General features: G+C 42.5%; 1 protein-coding gene across 1 annotated transcript in view; it reads right to left on the reverse strand.

Annotated features, from left to right (window-relative positions):
* Positions 1–2454: 2454 nt before the first annotated feature.
* Positions 2455–23043, reverse strand: part of SMYD2 (SET and MYND domain containing 2) — a 78946-nt gene continuing 58357 nt past the window's right edge. Inside the window, 5 exon segments of the mRNA XM_089684818.1 lie at positions 2455–7318; positions 11011–11119; positions 15993–16167; positions 18492–18612; positions 21768–21878. Coding sequence (XP_089540944.1) covers positions 7241–7318; positions 11011–11119; positions 15993–16167; positions 18492–18612; positions 21768–21878 — 594 coding nt within the window. The 3' untranslated portion in view covers positions 2455–7240.

Raw genomic sequence — 23043 nt, forward strand, 5'->3', positions numbered from 1 at the left:
GCATGGAATTTGGTGTCCACAAGCGCACTGTGTTTGCAATGTGTGTGTTGGGGTGCCATTAACATTACATAGGTACCCCCATGCAGATTGCAAGTATGGTGCAGGAAACCCGCATGACTATCCATCACCACGTTCTGGTGTGAACCAGCCCTGAATCACAACCATATCCTGCCAACTATGGGATAAACCTGGAAGTGACCCTCATGCCCTAGGCTTTGCCTGAGCACTTTCCACACTTAAGTTCTGGTGACATTGGCTGAGGGGTGCTTTCCAGGTCCAGAAGTATTTGCCCTGCTACTAGCACTCCAGGCCTGTAAATACTTGAAGAATTTCCATCTGTACATACCTTAAATAATCAGTTATTCAGTTTTTATGAAATGGGCAGGATGTAATAATTTATTTTCATATTAAAGAGGAGTTCCACTCACCCTGTCAAAACATAAGTCAGCAGCTACAAAAACTGTAGCTGCTGACTTTTTTTTTTTTTTTTTTTTTTTTAAAGCCACTTACCTGTCCCATGGCGTGTCCCCCCGCCCGCAGCATGTTTCACCAGCCGTCCTGTATTCCAGGAGGCCGGCATCTTCAGTGTGGGCACCCGGCTGTGACAGCTTGCGGCTTCACAGCCGGGTACCCACTGCACATGTAGAGCTGCACTTCACGAATGGTCCTGTAGTCTTCTGAGACCTGTCACATGTCCCAAAAGACTACAGGGAGGGAGGACACCTTCCGGTCGCCTAGGCAATCAGGAGTGGGAGCGGGTACCTGTCAAATTTGAGTACCCCCTCCCCAAAGGTGCCAATCCTTAATGGGGAGCGGAGGAGCATTCCCTAAAGCAGCACTTTCCCTTTAGGGTGGAGCTCCGCTTTAAAATGCTTGCTTTCTAAGACCCCCGTTTACACTTGAGCATTTTTCAGCTTGACACTCAAACGCTCAACAAGTAAAATCCCTTTATTCCCAATGGCCCCTGTTCACACTTGAGCATTTTGTCACCTGTAATGAAACATCAGTTGATCAAAAAAGTACTTGTGCTACTCTTCAGGCAGATCTGAGCATGAACAGTGGTAATGAAGGGTTTTTTTCCCCCAGGTGTTTTCAGCTCAAAAAGCAGCTATTTCTATTGGCCAAAGCAAAAATGCCTATATTTGCAAATCTGCTTAAAAGCGCCGGGGGGGGGGGAATAAAAATGGTCAGCTCGGTGTGAATGTAGCCTTATACATAGGTGTAACACTTCTAGGTTTTGTTTTTTTCCCCAGTGACTGGACTCAGGCCCAGGGACTGCTTTTTAGGACTGGTTCACACCTATGCAGGTGGTGGCTGATGCGGTTTCCCAGTATGTTTTTAGGAGGTGTCTGTTGTCCACTGCACTGCATTTTTGATGTGTTTCCATTGAAGTCTATAAAAGCAAAAACGCAATCTGCTATTATACTCAGAATTCAAAGCTTCTCATGAATGGCTGAGCAGAGCTCACTATGAATGAAAACAAAGCTTCTTCTGACACCTACAGTGGATATAAAAAGTCTACACATCCCTGTTAAAATGTCAGGTTTCTGTGATTTAAAAAAAAAGAAAAAATTTCAGACCTTTTTCCACCTTTAAAGTGACCTATAAACTGTACAACTGAGTTGAACAACAAACTGAAATCTTTTAGGTGGAGGGAAGTAAAAATAAAAAAACTAAAATAATATGGTTGCATAAGTGTGCACACCCTTATAATTCCAGCACTCAGACTTATAACCAAAAAGATATCAGCATGGTACATCTTGACTTGGCAATATTTGCCCACTCTTCCTTGCAAAAACACTCCAAATCTGTCAGATTGTGAGGGCATCTCCTGTGCACAACCCTCTTCAGATCACCATTCGGATACACAGGCTACCATGCAGGGAAGTTTAGATGCAGGAAAAAAATAAAAACCCCAAAAACCATCCAGTGTGCATGAGGCCTTACAACAACATCAATCCCAGGTTCACGCTATGCACTGTGGGACACGTGATTTGCACAGGAATCGCACCGCATTCCTGCATGAATTGCACCGCACACCGCTGTTATTTGAGCCACACCTTGCATGGCTCAAAACACATTGCATCCGCACCAAAGGGGTAGGACCCTTTTTTTAAACCTGCACCTGAATCGCATCGCATGGGTGTTCTAACCCATGCAATGTGATTTCTGGCAATCACAATGTGTTTTGCGATCTGTTTCTGGGTGTCATTAATTTATCATTGACACCCACACCAGATCACATGAACGTGATGCGATTGCAATGCGGTATGGGAAACACACAAGATTCGTAGCGTTTCCCGCACAGAATTGGTGTGAACCGGGTCTCAGGTCTGATTATGCAGATAGCATCTGCCAAACGTTGGAGCTGCTACTGGCTGGTGCAGTCTAATATATGTGCCCTGACCAGTTCCTTTTGAGCTAGTAGGAAAAAAAAAAAATCAAGTCAATGAATACATTGGTTTATCTTTTATTACAATGCAGTGTTAAACAGCAATTTTGTAATAAAATTTGCAGGCAAACAATGGTTTTCAGGCTCTGACAACTGTTCACAAAACCACAGCAATTTACATTAAAAAAAAAGAAAAGCATTTCATCCACTCTCAGAAAATAACATTTAAATTATAATTTTTGTTTTAGCAAAGATCTTGGGACTTCAGTAACATTGCATGTGTCGATGTAGCCCTACATACCTTCGTCCCATCTGAGCTGCAGCTTTTTACAGTGTATGTACAGCCTGCACGGGGACTGGGATTGTGTCATTCGGCTGCCACTAAGGGGCGCTATTAAGCTGAATAGGCAAGCTGTCTCCTGGCTGTTACCTGCATACCAAAATATTCTGTAATAGGGGAACATCTTCCCTTAAATCTTGTTAAACCAACCCAGGGACAAGGACATGAAAGTCTGCACCGAAAGCACATTAGTATCCCAGGTTTACAAGGGCTGTTAAAGCGTAAATGGCATTTACAGAAGTAGATTTCTTTTTTCATAAATAACCAGAAGATTGTCACCAGAACTGCACAGGGAAGTAAAACTTTTATAAACAGGTTGCTCTAATCACCCTCCCTAGAAAGCCAAAATTAATGAGCTTGGATAGGAGATGTCTTTAAAGAAGGAAACTCATAACAATTTTTATGAAATTATTGTACAGGCGTACCTCAGTTTACGAACGCCTCGGTTAACGCAATATTCGGTTTACGAATGCCTCGGTTAACGCAATATTCGGTTTACGAACGCCTCGGTTAAGCAATATTCGGTTTACGAACGCCTCGGTTAAGCAATATTCGGTTTACGAATGCCTAGGTTAATGCAATATTCGGTTTACGAACGCCTAGGTTAACGCAATATTCGGTTTACGAACGCCTAGGTTAAGCAATATTCGGTTTACGAACGCTTCGGTTAAGCAATATTCAGTTTACGAACGCCTCGGTTAATGCAATATTCGGTTTACGAACGCCTCGGTTAAGCAATATTCGGTTTACGAACGCCTAGGTTAACGCAATATTCGGTTTACGAACGCCTAGGTTAATGCAATATTCGGTTTACGAACGCCTAGGTTAATGCAATATTCGGTTTACGAACGCCTAGGTTAATGCAATATTCGGTTTACGAACGCCTAGGTTAACGCAATATTCGGTTTACGAACGCCTAGGTTAAGCAATATTCGGTTTACGAACGCCTAGGTTAACGCAATATTCGGTTTACGAACGCCTCGGTTAAGCAATATTCGGTTTACGAACGCCTAGGTTGATGTAATTTTTGGTTTACGAATACAAATCCACCGAAAGTAATGCCTCGGTTTACAAATTTTTTTCTCAATATGAAAAACGGATTAATTGGTTTTCAATGCATTTACAATTTTTTTTTTAATCATGGCCCTGTACATTATTTATGCCTTTAAAGTGCATTAAAAAAAAAAAAAAAAAAAAGTCTCATCTGTTCAAAACGCTTTATAAACTTTTTTATGACCTCTGGAAAGGATTAACTGGTTTTCAATGCATTACTATGGGAAACCACATTTTGGTTTACAAATTTTTCGTAATTGGAAATGTCCCGCAGAACATATTAAATTCGTAAACTGAGGTACGCCTGTACTTTGTTTCATCCTCCTATGTACTATCGAAGGCTAGCTGTGAGATCAAAAAGGTGCTCCCCCCACCAATGGCTGCCAACAACACAGCCAGCAAAGAGCACTTCTCTCTGTTTCTAAGCCATTGTCCCAGACCAGCACCTGACGAGGAATGTGGGGGAAGTGCTTGGAGATGGAGAAAAGTGCTGTATGTCAAAACCGCCATCTATCTCCTTGCTACCTGTGTGCTCAGGCAGCCATGGGGGAAGGGGGGCACCCTGTCCGCCCTCATAGACATCACATAGGAAGATGGGACAATCTAGCTAATAGTACTACATTTACTTTGTCCCATAGGGAACAGAACACTTTAAATAAATTGAGTCTTCTTTTTTAACTTGAGGAATCAATCTCAAAATTGGGACACTTACTTTAAAGGGCCACTACACTGCAAAACAACACATTGATTTTGTGTGTTTAGTAACACTTTAACTGATCTCAAATGCAGTCTGTATATGCAGTAAAGCATACTTTTTATACTCACTGTGGAACCCAAGGGGTTAGGGCAGGAGCAGAGAGCTTTTTACATAATGTAGAGGATTCTCTGATCCTCCCCTTCTTCTAATGTGCCCAATCTGCTGAGAGTTCTAGAAGTCACTCTGGCCATACACACTAATCTTAGCATGTGCAGAGTTTTTTCTTCTTCTTTGGCCTTGCAGTGATCACATGTACCCTCCCAATCAGCACTGTCCAGACAGAGGGTCAGGGGTCCTGCAGCCTCATAGGACAGTCAGAGGAGAATGAAAACTCCTCCTACAAGTTTTAACCAGTGCTCAGCCAGACACTGGTAGAAGTCACAAGACTGCTAAATATCTTTTTTCATCAGCAGTATATAGCAGATTATATTTACTAAAATAATTGCATTTCCATGCTCTGCGTACTGTGGGACATATAGTGAATGCAGGGTTCTGGGTTTAGTAACACCAATATTCTCATACTCAGAAGTGGAGATTCACTTACTGGATTTTGCAGAGCGGTTGGCTCCATTATCAGACATCTGAGATATTACTGACACACAGCTAACTCCCTGCTGGTCATCCTAATGAGTGCTACTGCAGTTAGTCTAGTTCATGGACAACACAATAGTGAGAGCCGTGGCTACTACGCTTTCTCTTGCCAATACAGAGAACTTCAAGGGACATTTTGCCAACTTCAGATCCAAGACATTTGGCACCAAAAGCCTCCAACGCCTTGTGTCCAAGGTCCCAAGCAGAACTCAACAGCTGAGTACAAGTGCAGACGTGTCCGGACCTCCAGAAGACAGGGCATTCATCCTTCAATCTCCAGGTTCACTTGTATCCTTTCTCAATCTTACTCCTGTAACTACATGACGGACCAAATGGGCAATACGAAGCATCAAGCTTCCATGGTTTGGCCATAATATGTGGCTGTCTTCAGGCTGTGTTGGCAAAACAGTGTGAACCAGAGGACTGAAGGGTGGATGCCAGTTCTTAACCAGGAGTAAGACTAAATTTCTTCTGCGTTCACATATATGCAGCTGTTAGGACCACAATTTGCATGGACACGACCACCCATTCATTTGAATGGACTCCCGTGCCCCAGGACACACAGGGAAGAAGTCCCAGCACTACACGGGAAATTGCAGCCCACGCAGGAACAGAGGTTCCCAGTACAGTTGTGATTTCCAGTGTGGGTGGCGTGCCATTAGAATTAACAGCACCAGCCTGCGGGTCCGCATTCCTCTGTGCGGGTGGTGTAGCTGCAGGTATTTGTGCAGGTCCTGCAGTGGCACTACCCGCACAGATGTGAACCAAGCCTTATGGAGGGGTTGAAGCTTCGGCACCCCCACTCAGAGCTCCCCTGTGTATTGCATGTGAATGTGGACACACTGGAGGCATGTGACCCTGGAGGATCCAAGTATTAAATGTTACCCCAAAATTTTATATTCCTGATGTGTCTGCTGTACCATGTACTTGTATGAAAACATATCCTGTCCGCTTTGTATTGCTTCCTTTGTGTAAAATCCCTGGTGTTCCTTCCAGTCCCTCTGCTTCCCTATTAAAAACTGACCACACTAGGCATGAGAGCACAGTGTGGTCAGTTTTCTGGCTGTGCTGGGAACTACACCTGCTCTCCTGCAATGATCAGACTTCAGCTGACATGCTTCCCCTGCACAGACATTCACTGGGAAGATCAGTTTACTACTGTTTCCCCTCCCCAACCTCTCTGAGCTCCTTATGCAGCCAAGAACAGAAAGTATGGAACAAAGGAAAAAAGGTAAAGTTCTTATATCTATACACAAATGTTTTGCTTTTTCTTCTATTTTAAAATGAACGGGTTGTTTTACAAGGTGAGAGTTTACATATACTGAGGTAAAGAAATGTCCCTTGAAGTGTTCTGTTGCCAAAAGAGAATACATAACCACCGCTGCTTACAAGCTTGCACACAGCAAATGTGAATGAAAGATTTGGAATCATGACTAGTATAGTATAGCAGCTTTATACTGAATGTTTCGGCAATAGTGGCCCTTCATATACTACAGCCTGTACCTACAGGACAAAAATTCACACGAAGATGGATCTATATCTGATTGTAACCATTAACAGTCCTGCTGGGATGGGTAAATAAAGTGTAACAGATGTGGTGGAGTACTTACCTGGAGAAAGTGCTTTAAAAAAGGTTCACGCCAGTGTTGCTCACATATGCAAAAGCATTGAAAAGTTACCACCTGATCTCTGCTGAAGGGGAGCATTAAACTAATATGGATTTTGTTCCTCCTCTGCAGCTCAGATGACGTGACGGTCTAGGCATACAGCCTTCTCTCCAGGAAAGGCATTTCAGCACTTCTGTTACTCATTAGCCATCCAAGCAACCCAGCCCCTAATTCAATGTTAACATCTGAGCAGAGGTCCACTTTATGGTGTGAAATGAGATGGTGTTATGTTGCCCCCAAGTGGAATTTCAGCATATACACAGGAGTTGTGTACTGAGAGGCCTTCCGAGTGCTACAAGTGAAGTATGTCTGATCAGCCAGTGCAGGGGAGAATCGGTTGTTCCCATAGGGCGAAGCATATTTCTATGTTCAGCAATGCCAAACTGACATGCACTGGCATTCCCGACACACATTTATATAGAAGTGTGCAGCCTTTGGCGTTATTGCTCAATCTCTTTCTTGACTTCTGCTATATAATGGTGATCCGGTCCATGAGCGATCTCCATTATAGCGATGGCCTGGAGAGGAACAGAAAAATTCAAAATGATAAACTGTCCAAAAAAAACACAAAAAAAAAAAAAAAGAAGAAAGAAAGAAAAAAGAAGAAAGAAAGAAAGAAAGAAAAAAGAAGAAGAAAGAAAAAAGAAGAAGAAAGAAAAAAGAAGAAAGAAAGAAAAAAGAAGAAAGAAAGAAAAAAGAAGAAAGAAAGAAAAAAGAAAGAAAGAAAGAAAAAAGAAGAAAGAAAGAAAAAAGAAGAAGAAAGAAAAAAGAAGGAAAGAAAATAGAAGAAGAAAGAAAGAAAGAAAGAAAAAAAGAAGAAGAAAGAAAGAAAGAAAAAAGAAGAAAGAAAGAAAAAAGAAGAAAGAAGGAAGATCACAGTATTGTACAGTGCTATGTGTTGCTGGTATTTTAGAGCAATGTGCAGGGAAAGGTCAGCTCTTTTGGATGTTCTATACTTTCTGAGCCTAGAGAACGACACTGTATATATGCCTGGATCCAGCCATTTATGATTTATAAAAGCAAAGTAAAAATGTTGATTTTTTTTTCTTTTATATAAATTCTTTATTTATGCATTGCACACTTACAGAAGATATTCTGGGTGAAAAATACAGGCTACATAATTGCATCCCTAATACACAGTACAGTCACATAACATGTATGCTCATACATAGAGTGTACACCCAGCAAACAGGTTAATGAAAATGGTAAGGCGGCACAAAGAACCAGGGTACAAAATAAAAGCAGTTCAGGCTGCAATCCCCCCCAGTACCTTTTTGACCACATGACATCTTTAGTATTCAGGTTGAATGATGTCCAGTGTCAAATCAACCCAAAAGACTGAGTGATTTTAAAAAGGTAAATACGCATACACACATTATATATACACATATAGAAAGAGCGAGCGAGAATGAGTGTGAGAGTGAAATAGTGAGCGATCGAGCCCCAATCCTCCTCCAATTGACGCATGGAGCACTGTTTGGCCCTGCCCCTGACTCTCTCCTCAGTGCCTACCTATGATTGACAATAGTGGGAGCCAAAGGTCTACTGTCTGAGCCCATGAGGGGAAAACGAGAGATAGGCTGGGGAGAAAGGAGCTAGATGATGGCTTGATGTCCTCCAGCCAGGGAATGAGGCAGGCTCTATCTGACTTGATGCAGCTTTAAATGCACACTGTGAGAAGCTCTCATTGTGCAGTGAGATTAGAGTAAGCAGGTTCAGTAGAGAAGAGCTGGTACAACTGTGTTAGACCCCATGTACACGGTACGTTTCTGAACGATGGAAACTGACTGCTGGAAAACGTAGGTTAAAAAAAGTCTGCTTAGCCGCGTTTGCATAACGCGTTTATGCACGTTTTCGTTTTTTAAAGATAAGCACAGGAGAACCTCCTGAATGTCCAAAATGCACTGAAAAGTAGTAAATTATTAACTATTTCAAACCGTTTCAGAAAAATACAGAGGGTAGAAGCAGCGATAACAGTATGTGTTGAGATTAGCTTAGGTGTGAGTTGCTCATTAACATTTCTTTAGTTTCCAAGGGTGGGAAAGGTGTCTGGTGGGGGGGGGGGGGGGGAGTCATTAAGGCCACCTGGCAGGGGGTCTTCATGAGGAATTTGAGGTGTGAATGGTCATTAACATATCGTTTGTTTCCAAGGGTGGGAGAGGTCTGAGGTGTGAATTGGTCATTACAATGTGTGATAAGCTTGGAAGGAACATCCTGTGTTCAGTGTTTTGTCCATCTGAGTACCTTGAAAACGCTTTGCATGCATTTTTCGTGATGAAAAAAGGCTCTGGACAGCATTGGGAACTGGAAGAGTTAAAAAAAATTTCAAATGCAAACACTTATAAAACGCGATTTGCCACATTTACAAGCGTTCTGTGTTTGAAACGCTGATAAAAGCGACGTCTGAAAGCAACTCTGTTGTGTTAAAAAAAACACGACTGTAAATTCAACTGCCTGTAAATGAGGATCTGTACACGGACACAGAGGAAAACATTAGGGGGAGTTCAGGGGCTGCTGAAAAAAAACGCCGAACAGCTCCTAAACGTGAGTTTATCAGCTGCAGTGTACATGAGCCCTAAGACTGAAGACCAGACTGGAGTTCAGATTTAAATCTCCTCAATGGGAAGCACAACGCAAAATATAAAATAAACATTGGTTAACCTATCACTATTCTAACCTTAACTAAAGAACCTTTTGGCTTTACATACATTTTTGTAATTTTGTGTGATTCATAAACTGTCAAAAACATCCACATTGCTCCTTCTTTCATCCATGTTTAGTTGGCATCAACCCGAATGCTCTTCCTCTCTCTCTCTTGTAGCTCCCTGTTCTAACAATTTCATCCTCGCTGAGATACTCTGTGCAGGTCTGTAATGGGGCAATACAAAATCACGTGACTACAGGAGGCAGTCCCTCCCACTTTGCAGAAGTGCCCCGGAATGGCCAATCCCATTATCAACAGAACAGAAGCGGGTGTGCACAATTTTCTAATATCCCTACAACATGGGTGCTCAACCTCCAGCTGTTGCGGAACTACAAGTCTCTGGGAGTCATGCATGTAATTGTCAGCAGCTTGCAATGCCTCATGGGACTTGTAGTTCTGCAACAGATGGAGGGCCACAGGTTTGAGCACCTCTGCTTACAATATACACAGTGGACGGTCTAGGCTCTGTATACTGGGGTTTCACCTGGGGAATGATGCATTTTTCCCCAGACACAGGCCAAGTCATTCAAGTCAAACAAATGGCAACTGCCTGTATCTAACTTGCCTTTGCAGCAAGGAGCACATGGAAGGACGACGCATGTCAAATAATAAAGGAAACATTTCCAACTCAGCTTAACAACCAGCCTGCAACCAACTGAATTGTCCTTTCTAATAGTTTGTTAAACACAGGAGTTTAGTTTGTACACAAATGCAATTATATGCATATGCTGCAGAGCCTCTTCACGGCACCCCAATATTCTGCAGCCCTAGAGAGCTTCCATAGTAGAAGCACATGCATAATAATGGATAGACTGAGGGCAGGTAAGCCTGGAGGACGCCCACCCCTCCTTTCAAGTCAGTCTAGAAGACAAACTCTTATTACATATGCATATCATTTTCTAACTTAATAATAAAAGGAGCGAAAAAATATGAAGCAAAATTAAAAATGGTATTGAACCCAAAACCACAAATGTAATATATTGCAGCTTACCAATGATTAAATGTGGTGGCTGGATTACGTTTCTTTTTTTTAGGCTTTTTTCTGGTGATCTGGCCAGTAACACACCTCCTGTATTAGAGTGCCCCCACTCTGCATAAAGGGGCACAGGGGGTACAGCAGACATTATCATTGGCAGTCTGGGGGGAGGGGAGTGTTCGTCCATCTAACATATTTAGATGGACTAATTGAAGTTTAACTCCAACTAACACTTTATAATCAGTTACAGCATACAGTTTTGTTCCTATTGAGACAATCTCAGTGGTAATTTTTATTAATGTAAAACCAAACAAGTTACCCTCATCAGTGGTAACTGGTTTATCTAAATCCCCTAACTGCTACATCTGCAGGATATCTTGTTCTGTTGGGGGAAAAAAAAAAAAAAAAAGGAAAAAGCCTAAAAAAAACAACAAAAAAAAAAAAATCACATCGAAGAATTGGTAGGCTGTATTACATTGTGGGTTTAGTACCGCTTGAATGCAAAATGTAGACTTCCCCCTTTGTCTTACCTTTTTCAGGGCCTTAATTCCACCAGTCTTCTTCTCAAGGCCCATGTAAAGTCTTCCCAGCTTCAGCCACATGGAGGCCACATTTAGAGAGTATGCTGGATAGTGCTTACTGGAAAAAAACAAAAAATGATATAAAAGTTACAATATATTTATTTCTTTGGAACCATACACCTGGGGAAATCGTCCACTAAGGGTTAGCAGAGATTGATTCTGATTGGCTGAAGTAGATACCAGTACTTTGGATATCACAATTGTACTGCATTAGAGTGCCAACGTATAAAGAAAAACTCTTCTGAAGGTCTAATTTTATTTTCAGACTATTCACGTTAATAGACAAAAACTACTACAAAATAAAACACGAGCTGGCATTGGCGATCTCTCCTGAAAATGCTAGGTGCCTGGCTAAATGTATGGCTTTAATATCTGCAAAATTGCTGACCCAGAACAGACATGCAGTTCAGGAGTTGTGAACTCAGATGCTGCATACTTGTACTGGGTGTCAAGAACTCTTGAAGTACCGTATTTGCCGGCGTATAAGATGACCCCCAACATTTCCACTCAAAATATAGAGTTTGTTATATACTCGCCGTATAAGACTACCCCCTCTTTTTTTTTGCTGGTGCCATGATAGGGTTGATAGAGGTTTGACTGCTGGACATTTTCTATGCTGTATTGTACTGTACAATGGTGCAGTACTGTGGTTGGCTGTTGGCTGTATACAAAGCCTGATTGGATTGGTCCCTGCTCCCTGTCTGCCCTCCCTGTCTCCATGTCACTACCATGTCCCTGCATCTCCCTGTAATTGGCATTAGTGCGCAAGTCCGCATGTGCGAGCCCTGCGTAGACAAGTGGCGGGCCAGAGCGCCGCTGCTTCCCACCGAGCAGAACAGGCCGGTCACACCGAAAAGGCTGGCACCCCTGTATCGCTGCTGATGCTCGCCGCAGCCACGCTGATGACCCGCCGCGGCCACACTGGATTCCGCGCGATACTGGATGGTATGTAGAATGAGGTAGGCGGGCATCGGGAGGCCACTATGGGCACCGAGCGAGTATCGTAAGGCCACTATGGCAGCTATGTCTATCCCAACTGAAGTGCACCCGGCGTATAAGACGACCCCCCCACTTGGAGGCATGTTTTTCAGGGCAAAAAAGTCGTCTTATACGCCGGCAAATACGGTACTCAAAATAAGCATGACAACCAACTAATACAAAAAGATGGCAACCACTCAATTTATAACAAGCCTTTGCAGTAAGGTGCACATAAAAGGACAACACGCATCACAAACAAAAGATTTCCAAGCACACTTACCAGTTACTGTTTTTAACATGAATTGTTAGACTGGGTCAGTTTGGTTTGTTTGCAGAGGATTTCATTGCACATATTTACAAAATGTGTTAAAGCCACAGTGCCCTCACCAAGGCTACTCTGTATACTGCGGTCCCAACTCTATATTGAGCCTCCAAGTTGGAACACATAGCAGCAGATAAATGAAGGGCAGGGTTGTCTGGAGGTGGCCCATTCCTCCTTAAAACGCACAGGGACATATTGGACAGCCAGCAATAGCACAATGGCAGCTAAAAGGAATCCACACCAAATCAGCAAATAAGCTATACAAAAAGATGGCAACCACTTCAATTTATAACTTCCCTTTGCAGTAAGGTGCACATAGAAGGGTCCTTAATTTATCCACTGCTATAAGTGCTCCAACTTGGAGACTCTAAAATTATAGAGTTAGGACCGCAGTATACAGAAGAGTCTTGGTGTGGGCACTGTGGCTTCCATATACACACTGCTAAAAAAATTAAAAAGGAACACTTTAAAAACTCATCAGATCAAAATGGGGAAAAATCTCATGCTGGATATCTATACCGATATGGACTGGGTAATGTGTTAGGAACATAAGGATGCCGCATTTGAATTCTGTCCTCTGAAATGGAAATGAAAATTATCAACTTACAAAGGCACCCTAAAAATCAAAGTGAAAAAATGATGCAGCAGTCTAGTCCATTTTGCTGAAATTTCATTGGAGCAACTAAAAATGGTGCTCAGTAGTTTGTATGGCCCCCACGTGCTTGTTTGCATGCCTGACAATGTTGGAACATGCTCCTAATGAGATGACGAATGGTGTCCTCGGGTATTTCCTCCCAGATCTGGACCAGGGCATCACTGAGCTGACAGCCTGGAGGTGCAACCTGGCGGCGTCGGATGAACCGAAACATGATGTCCCGGAGGTATTCTATTGGATTTAGGTCAGGCGAGCGTGGGGGCCAATTCCTTCATCCTCCAGGAACTGCCTGCATACTCTCACCAATGAGGCCGGGCATTGTAGTGCACCAGGAGGAAACCAGGACCCACTGCACCAGCGTAGGGTCTGACAATGGGTCAAATGATTTCATCCCGATACCTAATGGCAGACAGGGTGCCATTGTCTAGCCTGTAGAGGTCTGTGCATCCCTCCATGGATATGCCTCCCCAGACCATCACTGACCCACCACCAAAACGGTCATGCTGAATGTTACAGGCTGCATAACGTTCTCCACGGCTTCTCCAGACCCTTTCACGTCTGTCACATGTGCTCAGGGTGAACCTGCTCTCATCTGTGAAAAGTGCAGGGCGCCAGTGGCGAACCTGCTAATTCTGGTATTCAATGGCAAATGCCATTCGAGCTCTATGGTGCCAAGCAGAGAGCACAGGGCCCACTAGAGGACCCTCAGGCCACCCTCATGAAGTCTGTTTCTGATTGTTTGGTCAGAGACATTCACACCAGTGGCCTGCTGGAGGTCATTTTGTAGGGCTCTAGCAGTGCTCATCCTGTTCCTCCTTGCACAAAGGAGCAGATACCGATCCTGCTGATGGGTTAAGGACCTTCTACGGCCCTGTCCAGCTCTCCTAGAGTAACTGCCTGTGTCCTGGAATCACACAGAAAACCCTATGGTAATGGAATGTATTGCTGTGCCATCCTGGAGGAGTTGCCTGTGCAACCTCTGTATCGCCTCCAGCTACCAGTAGTGACACTGACCCTAGTCAAATGCAAAACTAGTGAGAAAAGATGCGTAGGGAAAAAAAAAAAAAGTTCAGTGGCCTCCACCTGTAAAACTAATCCTGTTTTGGGGGTCATCTCATTGTTTCCCATCTAGTGCACCTGTTAATCAGTTTCAGCTGCTTTGGTGTTAATGAAATTAACACCCACCTCTGCTGCTTAACTGACCAGATCAATATCCCAGGAGTTTCATTGACTTGATGCTATACTCTGATTAAAAATTGTTCCTTTAAATTTTTTGAGCAGTGTATTTGCAAATGTGTGCAACTAAACCCGCTGTTTTTAAAACGCACATTGTTAGTGTCAATGCTGGTAAGTATATTGGAAAATGTGTTTATGTTGAACCCAACTAAAGCCGATTACATATGAATCAAAAAATTGTCCAGTTCGGCAGAGACCAGCCCAATTTCAATGTGTGAGTAGTCCTCCCTGTTCAACAGAAGCGGATCATTAAATCAGCTCCTGTCAAAAACAGACCTGCTGGAAAACTTGTAATCGATCAGTGGCTGCAGCGTTGATCAGTGTATTCTGACAGCAGAGAGTGCTGTCAGAATACACTGTCCCAGCAGAGGGGATTCCTCCATCCAAGCGTTTAGTGACACAACATGAAGGGCCGAGCCAGTGATGACATTGCACAAACTAGAATGTAGGCAGACATCAGGGAAAGCCGTGCGTCATTCATCCACTGCCATCCATCCACTACCCTAAAGGAGCAATACTGAAACTGATTTGGAAGTGCACCTGATGAAAGTGCACATGGCAATTTGATGTATTTTTATAACGTGCATTGATTTTATGAAAAGCACAAGGAGTTGTTTTTTTTTTGTCTGTTTTGATCTGCATATTTATGGAGGAGGCAAGAGGATAAGATAGAGGCTTTAACCCTGGGATATAAGAGGGCAAATTATTATCCACACGGTTTATTAAATCTGGAGGATTGTGGGGCCTTTGAAAAATCTGTGGGGCTATGAATAAACAGGAGATCGGAAAGAATAAAAAAAAAAAAAAAAAAAAATCACCCCTTAAAAAGAAGTAAAGCTATGTATGACTTACCCGATACAGTACATAGGTCTACTACAGAGGTGAGAGAATTGTGGAAACACTTGGGAGAACACGTTTGATACGGTGTGAAGTGTTTTGTACGACCCAATCAACATGGATTTCATGGAAATTATTAATGGGCTTTTAAAAGGTTTACGGACTTGTCTTTCCAAGTATGCATATGGTGGTATGAATAGTGTATAGAAATGACTTTATTGGATATAATCCATACAAATGTGGTTTTTTTAAGTGTATTTTCCAGCATGTGGGATAATTTAAATTTTGGTTCAAGGATATGTTCTTGGAATATGTTGCATGTTCCTCCCAGTTTTAAGGTGGAACATGTTCCAGCATCTGCAGCCTCTTCCTCCCGATCACCGGGGCGGGGGATATTCTCCCCGCCCTTGCGGTCATGATTTAAAAACAGCGTGGTCGTGCGGGGCTTTGCCCACACAGCTACGTTACTTATTCAGTTTTCTGTGAATAAATGCCTACAAGTACCGTCAGCCATTGTGGCTTATAGTTCTCAATGAACTACGAGGGTGCTGGTGAGAGGTCCTGTAGTCAATTTATCTTCCTGCTATCAATAATTGCCTGTCCGTATGAGGTACAGGCAGACAGCTATGCTGAGAGTTTGCAGGAGCCTATGATTGCACCCACACACACACACCTACACCTTAACATTTTCTGGGGATGGTCACCAGTGGCAGTATCTGTAGTCTGGTAATGACTGGTCACAACAGGTTACCTGCAAAACCACAGTTCCAGAATATACTAATCCCTCCATTACTGTATTGGCCCAAATGAATCACTGTCACCCTCCACCTTATAAAACCAAGACAGGTGCTCTTTAATGCCAATTCACAGGCTATCAGAATGGGTGCGGCCATTGGTATTTACCGGTACGGCTGGATGATTTTCTCTCCATACTTCAAGGCTCCGTCCCAGTCCTGCATGTACAGGCAGATTCCCATGGCTTGATACGTCATGTGTAACATATAAATGTTGGTGTCTGCAAATAAAGTTCCCATCTTCTCCATACTGAGCTCACACATCTCCAGCAGTTCGCTAGGACGTGGTATGGTTAAGAAAAATCACTGACCACTCAGAAAATCCCACCAGAGTTACTTTTCTAAGTACCACTATTGTACCAGGCTTGGACTGGGCCCCCGGAGGATTCTCTGGTGGGCCCCCTGTACACCAAGTCACAAAAAAATCTAGAGTATCACTACTACTTTTAATAAGCAGATCAATCTGCTCAGAGATTAATTTTAGCTAGACTGATCTAGAAATGGTTCAGAAAGACACCAATAGAAGAAGAGGCACTGGGCGGGATAGTCAGGCATTATCTGCAGGTGGCACTGCCTCCTGTCCCAAGGTAGCCTGAAGTAGAACGAAAAGGCAAAATCTTTTTTTCACCGAGCTGGAAAGTGAAAGAAAATCCCAAATATTCACAGTCACCAAAAAAATCTTCTAAGCTCTGGTCTGATGATAACCAGGATTCCTTCCTTCCATTTTGGCTACAAGACCAGAAATGAAGGGAAATCTCCCCAATAGGACACAGATGGCAAATCACACCTGACAGGGGTTATAACCCTCCAAGTAAGGAATACAACTTTGCCTTGAGTTCTACTTTAATTAATATCACTGACACCAATGATTTAAAGGGCCCACTATCCCACTGACACCACCAGATTTAAAGTAACTCATTTCCAACTATGCATTTACATTTTAATATTTTTTAAATACATCATCATACAATACAATGTTGTATTGTACGATTATAAACATTTTTCTTTACAGTTGGAAAGTTTTGAAAGTTCATCGGACCCTGGTCTTACTGAGGTTGGGAACCACTGGTCTGAAGAGTCACAAAACCTATAGAACACAAGGACAAGGTGTTTCACTTTCTACAGCTACTGCAATTCCCCAGACTGTATTGTAAGGGCATAGTCCTCTCTCCTACTGTTTCCGGTTATTGCCAAAACTATATAAACTAGTGGCTGGACCACTGCATTTCCCTTTCTACATTACTTGCTATAGTCACCATGGGAAAAGATGATGCCATTTACAAACCTCAAAAACAGCAATTATATAGTTGACAATAAAAGTAATAGAAAAATAAAACATTGTAATAATGGCAAAACTAACTTGAAAATGAAAACCAAGAGCAGAGGAGCAAATCAAACAGGAAAGTGCTCCCTCTACTTTGGAAACTTTGCTAAACTTCACTCAGTATAGTACATTGCCACCAAATCGGATATTTTACTTCAGAAGAGGGGTGAGGGTGCAGCAGTGAGCTGAATTGCCCTTTAGCTTCTTATATCAGGTGATTTCTCTGCAAGTTTTGGTATCACCCCTTCTGTGGCAATGATGCAGTCACGCTCTTGCAACTCCTTCTTCATTACATTTTATTGCACATTATGGAGAATCCATCATAAAGTGTGAAAACACCACTGGGCTTTGCCATAGCAGTTGGGCCATACGGAGAATTCTCGATAGGAGATCTTGTCACTGGATCTACCGCCATATGGAAGAAGTCAGCATGGAATTCAATTTGCCAGCAAACACAAACAAGCCAAATCCATTTTAGGTGATGGTATCACTTTTATGCAAATCATTAAAGCCCTATTTAGAAGCATGTTCACAGCAATGTAGCAAGAGGGCCATTGAGCTTCATAGGATGAATGCCACAGTTCTAATCAGTAGGCCAGGGTCCTGGGCAACCCTTTGGTCCCATTCACATGGGTGTAGCGATCAGTACACCTAGGCACAGAGCCATCAACCAAGCAGGATGCACAGTTGTTCCATGCAGCCCCATTTACTGCAGCCTGTTCAGGTCAATGCCAGGCAGGCGGCTTCATGGACCTGGATGGATCTCCAAGCACATCCCAGATTGTACATCCATGGAGTGTCTGATGCAAGGATCAGAAGGCAGTCTATTTGAGTTCTGAAACGTGCAGCCACCCACCGGTCATTGATTTGAACAGGCTGCAAGGAGCACCTGTGCATCCCATATGGGTAAACACAGACCTTTGCACAGGTGTATGAATCAGTATGCCTGTGTGAATGAGGCCTTTTAATGCTTTACTGAAGTGTACATTTAAAGGGTCAATTCCACTGAATGGTTTGGGTGAATGGGCTATTGAACAATATTAAGCATTTGCAAAAAAAAAAACTGGCATCTAACCTCACCAAAACCACATATTATATGGCCAAATAGATTTGACAGCTCCCATAATGCACTGGGAGATTTCCATGTTCTGTCCCTGTGCTTGTAGTGCTATCGATTACGTGTGATGTATCAGAGGAGGGCACCAACATACAACTAAAATAGACTGCTGAAGACAGAACATTAGTGATGACCTAGAGGTAGAACTACAGACACACAAAGGATATTTTTGAAGTGCTTGGCTCTCCTGAACTCTTCCACCACACCGCGGGCATATTTGATCATGTCTCGTACATCTTTAGGGTTGGGTGGGTCATTGCATTTCCTGATCTCCAGCTTTGCCTTGTCCTGGAAGATATAAAAGACATGTTGTGTTATCAGCTTCTGATGTAGAATGTGTACATACACACGCAGAGTGCTGGGTTCTCGAGAAATAACGTCTTTTACTATTTATATAAGCTGAGCGTACATATTGCAGTCCGATTGTACATATTCCTTCAGATCTACTAATTAATATTAGTGCAAGAACCTGAGTAACTGGATACAAATTGGATGGATAGTTGAGGTAGGCCCTCATGTCAAAAATCTAAAAGGTGATTTGTACAATCTGACAGCGATGGGCAGCTTAACCCTTTTGCTGCCAGAACAGTTTTTGCGGGTTTTTTTTGCACACGATTAAAAAAAAATAATAATTTTAGGCCTAAAGATTACACAAAACCCCCAGACATTATATATTTGCTGAAAGTAGACACCATAGAGAATAAAATTGTGGTATCGTGTGACATAAAAAACTGGAACTACCACAAAGAAAAGCAAAATTTCAGTAAAAATACACTAAAGTGAATTTTAGGGCAAACAAAAACGCAATAAATTACCCACATTTTTAGGAAATTCTAAGAGACGAGGTTGCACTGAGTAAACAGATACCCAACATGTCAAATGTTAAATTTGTGTGCGCCCGTGAAATGGCGACAATCTTCAGTACCGTATATTTTTTTTAGGTGACGCTTCAAAAGCCCCTACAGGTCATCAGTTTAGTGTTACGGAGCAGGTCTAGTGCTAGAATGATGCTCTCACTCCGGTGTGCGCAGCGATATTCAACGTGTATGGCAACCAACGTTTTCACGCCTAGGTGACCCTGTCGCATGCATTTATGTTCATTTGTGCATATATGTGTGGATTGGGGGGGTTTTCTTAACTTTTTTTTCTCCATCACGAAGGGCACACAGTCCCCCTATGTGATGATTTTTTAGGTGACAGGTTCTATTTACTGAGACACGCAGGACCCCTGCCTATCTCCTCTGGGCTCCACTGAATGTATTGCAATGCAGATCACATTACAATACATTCCTCCCCAGCTATTCTAGCCAGGGAAAGTAAAAGGGTGACCTGGAAGTGACGTCATACACATCACTTTCCAGGTCACAGCAAGAAGGGGAGAAGAGCAGGGACATACGTCTGCGCTCCTCTCTCCCCTCCAGTCGTCAGCACCTGCAACGTCAGCCCTGGGCCCGCAAATGGGCAAGCAGAGCCCAGAATACATTGCACAGGGTGTGGGTGTAGGTAGGGTGGGAAAATGGGCCCCGTTAACGGGGTGTGTGGAAGCAACTGGGGTGGCAGCACAGCCGCATGACTGCTTCAAACTGACTGGCAAGTCTGCCTATCAGTTTTATACACAATCCCAGTGACTGCATGGGAGCAGATTGTGTGCAACACCACCCGCTGTCAGGACTGCTGTGTGACAGCAGTACAGGGAGAAGGTCCTCATACCAGCTGTCAGTTTTTGACAAAAAAAAAAAAAAAGAAGTTCTATAGATGGGCTCCACCCACACAGCCACTTGATTTATTCAAAGAGCTCTGTGAACAAATGAACTATAAATGCCAACATCCTTTGCAGCAGTCTGCTTGTCTGCTGTTCAGCACTGTGGTAGTTTCCAGATTCTTCCTGTCAGTGTAAAACTGCCACTGACAGTCTGCAGGATTCCTACATAGCACCAGCGATCTGCTGACCACTGGTGCAATGCTTTGCAGGCTCCTAAAAAAAAAAAAAAAAAAAAAAAAAAAAAAAAAAAAAAAAAAAAAAAAAGGTAAAAATGTACTTTTCTGTAGAAGCAAAAAGAAGTGTTGATTATTATTGATTTATTTTTAACAATTAGCTTATCCCTTAAAGTGAAACTCCAGACAAAAAAAACTTTTTTTCTAGTCTTGGACTGAATGAGGAAGTGTTAGAGCCGGTGATGTTTTGATCGCTGTATGAGCCCTTATTTGGAGCTTCACACGGTCTTCCAGTTTTGGAGACAACAGGAAAGGAGCAATCTCCGCTTTGTCGAGAACAGCTGACTCCATTGGGAAATCCCAGTTTTACTTTGGTGAACGCTGTAATATTTTAAATTACACTTCCAATAACTTTGTCCCAGTGACACCAGTCTTTAAGAGAGAAAGGGAATTTCCTAATTCGGAGGGTTCACAGACCGCAATATAAAAAATTACAAGGCTGCAGCCTCTCTCTATTGTATCTATAATGTAAATAGAAGAATTAAAAGGTTTTGACTAGACTTCCAATTACAGAGGATCAGCATCACACAGAACGTAGTCTTTTCTGTACACAATACAGTGTATCTAAACCCAAGAACAGAAATGTAATATGGTATACTGACGTTTACCTGTCCTTGGTTGTACTGACTGCATTTATTTTCATGCCAAGTACACTATATCCAGTATAGAAAAAAATCCTGCCAGAACTCCAGTATCCTTGTACTAGAACTGTGCACTGGATATGTCAAGCAAGGTTATCAGATTTTACAACCATCTTCTCTGATCTACAGAACACCTCCTCCCTATGTAATAAGAGTTGCATCTGTAGTCTAAACTGGGAGAGCAGAATAGGGGAACACCACTGTTCCGGGACATAACAGGGAGTGTTGTCACCCTAGCCCCTGTAGTGTGTTATTTGAAGGATAAAGAGGTGAACCCTGAAGAAGGAAAGTATTACACCCACCACCACATCTAAAGAGTGAAACTGAAAAACAAAAATTAAATAAATTTCAGCTTATGTCTATGGGTCTGCTGAAACTGTATAGGTAGCTTATTGAGTAACTGATTTCATTTCAGTAGTTGTTCATCAAAAAAATAAGTATATATTGATGATACAATGCTCACCTTCATGGACCTCAGCAGATGAACTTGTGAGCCTGATGAAGTGGACCTCAGCATATTAACTTGCAGCCTGATGAAGCTTTCTGTAACAATTGTGTGCGTAGGTGTAGAGCCTGGAACTGGGTTGAAGTTGCCACTGAGCCCCAGTTTCAGAGAGCCAAGTGTGATTACCAAGTCTTCAGCCCTAAGCAGGGAATGTAACACCAACCTGAGACCCCTGAGGTCAAAACTTCTAGTCACACCTTTCTCTCACACCTTTCTCTCTAGATACCCGATTTTCATTCACTTTAGTAGTTTCCAATAAGCACAGCTAGACAATAAGCAATGTATTCTAATTATATCTTCACCTTCTCTTTTGTTGTGCACTCCCTGCAGTCACAAGTGAAGAAGTAAGAATCTTGAAGTCTGTCGTTCCGATCTTCTGTGGGGTAGAGTAGATCAATGTAGCTGGTGAACACCTAGGAACAGGAAGGACACCAGTGAGGGCAGTATTTATGCAATCCCAAACCAACCAATCCCCAAACACTGTACTAATAAAGTAAATGGAAGAAGAAATATGTCACCAGCACCCCATGGATGAATATCATAGTTGAAATAATTACTGAAGCAATCACATCACAATGCCAGGCATGTAATGATAAAGGGGTCCTGCGTGGCCCTGAAACATTGCACTAGATTTTATTGCTTTGTGACAAGTTTGCTTTAATAAATATCTGGACTACAGGATTTTAATTTTATATGACAATACCGGTTAAAGAGCGGATTGTTGCTGTAGCACCCAATTACTCCAAGATTTTCCTCAGGAAGGGGGGCAATAGGAATACAACTTGTAGTAAAATAAACTAATCCCTGGTAAAGACTTCATCTCCACCTAAATTAAAGGGATTGTAAACCCTCACCTTGGAAAACAACCCATTCAGTTTAAAATAGTAATGAAAGACTAAACATTTGTGTATAGTTATACAAACCAATACCCCCCCTCCCCTTTTTTTTTTAAATAATTGATCACATACCCTCTAATCTCAGCTGCATAAGAGCTGGGGGGGGGGGGGTTAACAGCATCACATGGGTCATCACAGACCACAAAACATTCCAGCTGGACAAGGCAACAGTCTGCTTTGAATGGGTGTTGCAGAAGAGTAATTTTTTTGGGGGGTGTAACAACCAATCAAGTAGAGAAAAAAACAAAATTATTATATATATATTAATCTGAAAATTTGTCCCTATGCAATTGTTCAGCTGGTAAGTTGCCACCAGCTCCTTCAACCACTTAACCCCTCTACTCCTCAGTTTTAAAGGAACCTTGACAACACCCTAAAGGGCAGTCACATTGTGGTGGCCCATTTACTGTGGCTCTTAAAAGGGGTGCAAAGAATGGCAGCACTGGCAATACAATAGGCAAGTATGATTCCTCTTTACAGGGATCCTTATTTAGTGACCAGGCATTTGTTTCTAGAGTCTTTATTTTTATTTATTGAAAAAGACATTAGAATAATTTTGTTAGAATGGCTGTTATAATCTTTAAAAGCCGCAAGGGGGCGATGTAGGACAGTGTAATCCTATACAGCAACAGCTGGTACATCCCTACCATGGAGTAGAAATATATTCCTGGAGCCTGTGGCA

This window comes from Staurois parvus, unplaced genomic scaffold (genome assembly GCF_062004578.1).
Source record: "Staurois parvus isolate SC_StPar_1 unplaced genomic scaffold, SC_StPar_1.0 ptg000357l, whole genome shotgun sequence".
Lineage (NCBI taxonomy): Eukaryota > Metazoa > Chordata > Amphibia > Anura > Ranidae > Staurois > Staurois parvus.